The sequence below is a fragment of the Stegostoma tigrinum genome, chromosome 1 (genome assembly GCF_030684315.1).
Source record: "Stegostoma tigrinum isolate sSteTig4 chromosome 1, sSteTig4.hap1, whole genome shotgun sequence".
Taxonomy (NCBI): Eukaryota; Metazoa; Chordata; class Chondrichthyes; order Orectolobiformes; family Stegostomatidae; genus Stegostoma; species Stegostoma tigrinum.
In genome coordinates, this window is record NC_081354.1 from 186,481,548 (window position 1) to 186,489,104 (window position 7,557).

Genomic DNA, 7,557 nt, shown 5'->3' on the forward strand with positions numbered 1-7,557 from the left:
GTGACCATCCTTCAGAACCGGGTTTCGCCAGTGATTTCTATTTTTGTCTGAGAATTTTACAGTTGAGGACCTGTTGGGAAGGGGATCCAGGGTGTGGGACAGTGAGCACCAAAGCGACAGAGGAACAGGAATTAGTAAGAGATATGGTATGGAACGCAGAGGCAGATTCATTTGGAGATTCCTTTAAACATTAACAGGATGACGGCGTCACTGGCTTGGCAGCATTTATTGCCCATCCCTAATTGCCCAGAGGGCAGTTAAGTATCAACCACATTACTATGGGTCTGGTGTCACATGTAGGCCAGACCAGGTAAGGATGGCAGTTTCCTTCCCTAAAGGGCATTAGTGAACCAGATGGGTTTTTCCAATAACTGATTCATGGTCATCTTTAGATTCTTAACTCCAAATATTTTACTGAAAACCAATGAGGGGAATTACAGCAACACAAGGGACAGAGAGAGACTGGGAACAATACAGAGTGATAGAAACATGAGGGGGGGGGAGAGAGAGAGAGAGAGAGAGTGAGAGAGAGAGAGAGAGAGAGAGAACAATACAGAGTGATAGAAACATGAGGGGGAGAGAGAGAGAGAGAGAGAGAGAGAGAGAGAGAGAACAATAGAGGGTGATAGAAAACATGAGGGGAGGGAGAGAACAGGAACAATACAGGGTTACAGAAACATGAGGGAGACAGAGGCATACATTGACAGAAAGGCATACACTTGGAGTTGTAGAGGGAGCAGAGGTACACACAATCAAACACAGGGCCCAGTAAAGAGACAGGAAGCTACAGACAGGCACAGAGGCCTCTTGCTTTGAAAAACCTTTCCCAAGAGGCAGAGGGTTCTTTGCTAAAATCCCCAGGAAGCTGGTGATGTGGCATGTTGAGTTGTGAACAGGCAGAGAGACAGGCTCCCTGGTTTGGAGCAAGTAAAGATAGTGGAGATGACCCAGGCAGATGAGCAATGTCGGAGTCAGAGTCCATGTTTGGGTAGAATTCCTGGCACCAGCCTTTCTCTATGAGTCTGCCCAGCAGTGAGCACTCACAGGATTTTATTGGTCGTAGTAATCGAGGTGGGCTCCAGACTGAAAGTCATCTTGAATGAGGATATTCACCAGCTTTCCGGCAGAGTCGTGACAATCGATGAGCTGGCCTTCCTGGTGCATGGTGAGGAATGTTTGCCTGAGTTCAGGGTCTGCAGTCTCTGACCGAGCTTGTTTTTGCATGTCAGTGTCCAGAGGACCTGTGCAGGCAAGGAAAAAAGTCAACACAAACACACAATCAGAAGAAGAAAGAACTTGCATTTCACTCGCGCCTTTCTGTACGTCCGCACATTGCAAAGCTCTGAGTAGGCAATGAAGCACATTTTGAAGTTACTGTGGCAGTCAGTGTGAGCACAGTGGGCTCCCTCAGCCAGCAAAGCCATAAGGACTGGATGCATCAGGGTTTCAGTAATGTTGAGGGGGTTGGGACGAGCTAACTATATTTCTTAGTGCTGTGGGATCTCCCATGTCCACCTGAGGAAGCAGACAGGGCCTCAATTTAACAATATTATCGAAAAGCGACCCAAGTGACAGAGCAGCACTCCCTCAGCACAGCACTTGGAGAGCCACCCTGGAATAAATCCTCAATCTTCCAAACGGAAGCAAGACTTTCAGAGGCATTGAAGCAGAGGTGTTGCAAACTGAATCACTGCTCACAATCGAAATCTCTTTTTTTATAGCTTTTGTTAAGCCTGTGCTTACTAAAACTAATCCTCATCACATCACTTGAGAGAAATACTCACAACGTGACTCCAGGACTCTTCATGAGGAATCCTCAGTCTGTGACCCAGAGGAGTCCTCACTTTTTTTTTATTCATTCACAGGATGAGGGAGTCGCTGACCAGGCAGCATTTAGTGCCCATCCCCAGTTGCCCAGAAGGCAGTTATGAGCCAACCACATTGCTGCGGGGCTGGAGTCACATGTAGTCCAGGCCAGGTAAGGATGGCAGTTCCCTTCCCTAAAGGAAATTAGCGAACCAGATGGGTTTTTTCAACAATCAATAATGGATTCATTGTCATCGTTAGACTCTCAATTCCAGATTAATATTGCATTCAAATTCCACCATCTGCCACGTGGGATTCAAAACCAAGTCCTGAGAACAATGCAATGGCAGGCCAAGCAGCATCTCAGGAGCTGCTGCTTGGCCTGCTGTGTTCATCCAGCCTCACATTTTATTATCTTGGAATCTCCAGCATCTGCAGTTCCCATTATCTCCTGAGAACAATGCCTAGGGTCTCTGGATTAATAGCCCAGTAATAATACCACCAGGCCATCACCTGCCCAAGAGTACTTGGTAGTATGCTGCCAAGAGTAATGGACAGATTGTTACCCTGAGTAATCTTCACCGTTACTAACCCAGGTGTGTTACCTGGAGCATAGTTCAGAACCCTCACATCAGGCTCTTCTGCTGCCAGCACCCTGAACATCATCTCTCTTGCAGCTTTTCCTGAGCAGTACAGTGACCAGGATGTGAAAGGCTGTATTGCACACAGCGAGCTGATGTTAACCACCGTTCGATGAAAGTTCTCGCGTTTGGGGAAAGCCTTCAGCAGAGCGGCAGTGAGGCACATGCAGGATGTGAAGTTCAGGGCCATGTAATTGGACACCTCAGAGGGTTGGGTAAAGTCCACCACAAACTTTGAGATATCTCCCAGAGAACCTAAAGAGAGAAAGGCAGAAAGAAATTAACACCTTCAGATTATAAAGAGTTGGCCATTAAACCTAACCCTCTCATTTTAGACTCCTAACCTGAACATCTTTAGATTGTGGGAAGAAAGCAGAAAGCCTGGAGAAAACCCACACAGATAATGTGCAAACTCCACACAATCATCCCAGTTTGGAATTGAGCCCGGGTCCCTGGTGCTGTAAGGAGCAGTGCCAACCACTGAGCCACCGTGCCACAAAGATCGCTTGGCAATCTTAGATAAAATTCACCAATCTTGGTGTCACCCGCAAACTTACTAACCACGTTTTCTAAATTCTCATCCAAAATCATTCATATAAATGAGAAACAGAAACGGGCCCAGCTCTGATCCTTGTGGAACACCACTGGTCACAAGCCTAATCACTAGATTAATTCCAGGGATGAAAGGGTTTGTCTTACACAGAGAGACTGAACAGTTTAGGCTTATACTCGGTGGAGTTTAGAAGAACGAGAGGAGATCTAATTAAAGTAAGGAAGATGCTAAAGGGGATTGACAAAACAGGAATAGAGACAGTGTATCCCTTTGTAGGGCAATCTAGAACGAGTTTTAGGGTAAGGAGTGGGAGATTTAGAACAGATGAGGGAGAATTACTTCTCTCAAAGAATTATGGACCTGTAGAATTCACGATGCCAGAATGCATTAGACATTGAATAAGTGAGATAGTTACTGAATAGACTGGGATTATATTCATTGGAAGTCAAAAGATTGAGGAGGGATCCCATAGAAACATATAAAATTATGAAGGGAATAGATAAGATAGAAGTAGACAGGACATTCCCACTGGCAGGTGAAGCTAAGACAAGAGGGCATAGCCTCAAGATTAGAGGGAGCAGATTTAGGACTGAATTGAGAAGGAACTTCTTCACCCAGAGGGCTGTTAATCTGTGGAATTCCTTGCTCAGTGAGGTAGTTGACGCTACTTCAGTAAACATTTTTATAGCTAAGGCAGATTTTTTTTTCGAACAATAAAGGAGTTAAGCGACACGGTGAGAGTGCGGGTAATTGGATCTGAGTCCAAGAAAAGATCAGCCATGATCTTATTGAATGGCGGAATGGGCTCAAAGAGCCGAATGGCCTACTCCTGCTCCTGGTGCTTATGTTCTTGAGGAGGAGATAAACAAATTTTTCATAGCAATGGTTTGAAGGGTCACGGCGCAGACAGGAAAGTGGATTTGAGGCCAAGATAAAAGCAACCTTGATCATATTAAATGGCAGAGGTTCGAAGGGCTGAATGGCCTCCTTCTGTCCCTTGTTCATGTTCTCACTGTGCCTGAAATCTGCATTCAGCTTGCAAACTGCATGGATGCCCTTGAAATGATACACTCTTGCTACAGTGCAAAGACTAGACTCAACCTGTTTACCCAGTTAATCAGTAACTCTCTCACACAGTTTGTTTAGCCCAAGGCTGGAGGAGCTTAATTTTACTTGCTAATCTTACTTTAATTTTAACCCAGTAAATACAAATTAAATGCCAGCCACAAACCACATTTTAAGCAAGATATTGACACCTAGTAAAGGGCCTTATTGTAGTATTGCTGGCTTACTACTTGAGAGAGCCAGATAGTGTTCTGGGATCCCGGGCTTAAACCCCACAATGGCCAACGGGAGAATTTGAATCCAACAAAAACCTGGAATTAAGAGTTTTAATGATATTAACTAGTTACTGGTGTTTTTTTAATAGTTTACAAAAGATAAAAACAGTCACGGTGATTTTGATGGTGGGAAGGTCACTCAGCTGTATGTGATAATGCTCCTGGGTATGAAATAAAACAGATAAAGTATCTAATGCTGACCATGTTGATGGTCAGGGAAAACCATGTAGTCTTCTGGGATGGAAATCTGCCATCCTTATCCTACATGTGACTCCAGACCCATTGCAATATGGTGGACTTTTATCTGCCCTCTGGGCAATTAGGGATGGTCAATAAATGCTGCCTAGCCAGCGATGCCCTCAACCTGTACATGATTTTTTTTTTGAAAAACAACTCACTGTTAACCTGACCCCACTACCAAGGATATATTTGCCTCCCCACTCTTATCTGCCTTCTGGAGGGACTGCTCTCTCCGGAACTCCCTCGTCCCATCCAGCCCCACCAAACCCGGCGCTTTTCCCTGCAACCGCAGGAAGTGCTACACCTGACCCTACACCTCTTCCCTCAACCCCATCCCATGCCCCAAGAAAACCTTCCACATTAAACACATATTCACCCGCACATCCGCTAATGTAGTATATTGTAGCCCCTGTTCCCGATGTAGCCTCCTCTACATCAGGGAGACCAAGCGGAGGCTTGGAGACTGCTTTGTGGAGCACCTACGCTCAGTTTGTGATAAACAACTGCACCTCCCAGTCGCAAACCACTTCAACTCTCCCTCCAATTCCTCAGACGACATGTCCATCCTGTACCTCCTGCAGTGCCACAACGATGCCACCCGAAGACTGGAGGAACAGCACCTCATAATCTGCTTGGGAACCCTGCAGCCCAATGGTATCAATGTGGACTTTACAAGCTTCAAATTCTCCCCACCCACCAGTGCAACCCAAAACCAGCCCAGCTTGTCCCCGCCTCTTGGCCTGTCCATATTCTCACACTTATCAGCCCCTCTGTCCATCTTCTATCATCGCCTCCCCCTCTCTCTCTCTGTCTATTTCAGAGCCCTCCTCCTCTCCCCATTTCTGAAGAAGGGTCCAGACCTGAAACGTCAGCTTTTCTACTCCTCTGATGCTGCCTGGCCTGTTGTGTTCATCCAGCTCCAACAGGAGAATGTGGCAAATGCTTCACATCATTAATTGGTATCTTTTACAAAATCCCTAGCATGCTGAAGTAGGCCAATTGGCCCATCAATACAACAGGAGCTCTCTGCACAGACTCAGCCCCCAACCCCATGGCTAACCCATTAACTTGGACACCACGGGCCAATCCGCCGAGCCTGCACATCTTTGGGCCACGGGAGGAAATGACACCACCTGCAGGAAATCCACATAGACAGGGGGAGAATGTGCAAACTCCCCAGAGTGTCACCCGAGGGTGAAATCAAACCCAGGTCCTTGTGAGGTAGCAGTGCTAACCACTGAGCCAGCACGCTACCCCTATTCCTATCCAACCTGCTGAGAAGTGTTACATAGAACATAGAGGTGTACAGCATAGGAGCAGGCCCTTCAGCCCACAGTGTTGTCGCAAACGTAACATCGAATGAAACTAATCTCTTTTGCTCGCCCTTGAACATAGAACATAGAACAATACAGCGCAGAACAGACCCTTCGGCCCTCGATCCTGCGCCGACCTGTGAACTAATCTAAGCCCCTGCCCCTAAACTATCCCATCATTATCCATAATTCTCCATTCCCTGCATATTCATGGGCTTATCTCAAAGTACCTTTAATGCCCTTATTAAATCTGCCTCCTCTATCATCCCTGGTAGTGCGTTCCAGACTCCTACCACTCTGGATTTAAAAAAACTTGCCCCACAGGTCTCCTTTGAACTTTCCCCCTCTCCCCTTAAATGCATCCCCTAGCATTAGAGATTTCAACGCTGGGAAAAAGGTTCTGACTGCCAATCCTATCTATGCTTCTCATAATTTTACAGACTTCCTGCAAGACTCCCCTCAGCATCTGCCACTCCAGAGAAAACACAGAGCCTCTCCTGATAGCTCATGCCCACTAATCCAGGCAGCATCCTGGTTAACCTCCTCTGCACCCCCTCCAAAGCCTCCACAATCCCTCCTGCAATGTGGTGACCAGAACTGAAGGTAGTACTCTGGGTGTGGCCTGGCATCTCTGGAACCTGAAGGTGGGCCTCCTGACTGCGAGGCAGGGACATCAGCGTGCCACAACGGTTCTTTCAAGATCATTAATGCAGAAAGTGTTCGCGAAAGTGAGCAGCTGAGAGAGCTGCAGTAAGACGTTGTCGCCACCCGGTGGTTCTGCCTTAGGTCAGACTCAGGAAGAGAGTGAAATGCCACACTGATGAAGGGTCTAGGCCCGAAACGTCAGCTTTTGTGCTCCTGAGATGCTGCTTGGCCTGCTGTGTTCATCCAGCTCCACATTTTATTATCTTGGAATTCTCCAGCATCTGCAGTTCCCATTATCTCTCACACTTGTGTTGGGTTGGGTTGGGAAAGAGTTGCTGGGGAAAGACAGGGGTGGAATGTGTCCTCACCCGCGTTGTTTATGAGCAGGAGTCTGTCCCGAGCTGCTGCCCGGCTGTCTTCCGCCGCTCTCAGGACCCGCTGTAAACCCTCTTCCCCGCTCAGGTCTGCTTCAACACGGCTGAGCCGGAGCCGGCCCGCTTTGCCGGGGCTACCCTCCAGCAGCCGAGCCTCCAGCTGCCGCAAGCTCTCCCCGGACCTGGCCACCAGCACCAGGTGCGAGCCCGGTTGCAGCCTGGGGGCTAGTGCCACGGCCAGCGACCAGCCCAGACCCCGGGACGCTCCCGTGATGAGACACAGGGTCCTGCCCAGGTCACCCGCGACCAAGCCGGCGCCGCTCCGCTCCGGGTCCATGATCCCGCACCGACTTCCTCTGACATCAGATCCCAGACCTGCCCACAAACTACACACACTCCATCCTGCGATACATGTGACAGGAGGGGTTTGGACTTCAGACACTCAGGGAAACTAGCCAGCCACTGACCCTTGTCAAACACATGTTCAAGCAAGCTCTCCATCATAAGTATTAACCAGGTTTCGCAAACAGTACACTGCTGTTTGGAGACAGCAGGAACTGCAGATGCTGGAGAATCTGAGATAACGAGGTGTAGAGTTGGATGAATCAGACGAGCAGCAAAGCTGATGTTTCGGGAAAGAAGGCT

The 7,557-nt window shown here is 48.0% G+C and overlaps 1 protein-coding gene across 1 annotated transcript; it reads right to left on the reverse strand.

Annotated features, from left to right (window-relative positions):
* Positions 1-387: 387 nt before the first annotated feature.
* On the reverse strand, positions 388-7,315 carry LOC125453781 (sepiapterin reductase-like). Its single transcript, XM_048533703.2, has 3 exons — positions 6,907-7,315; positions 2,412-2,702; positions 388-1,241 (listed from the first exon to the last, which is right to left on the reverse strand). The coding sequence occupies exons 1-3, from the start codon at positions 7,247-7,249 to the stop codon at positions 1,051-1,053; spliced, it is 825 nt and encodes a 274-aa protein (XP_048389660.2). The 5' UTR covers positions 7,250-7,315; the 3' UTR covers positions 388-1,050.
* Between the last annotated feature and the right edge of the window lie 242 nt (positions 7,316-7,557).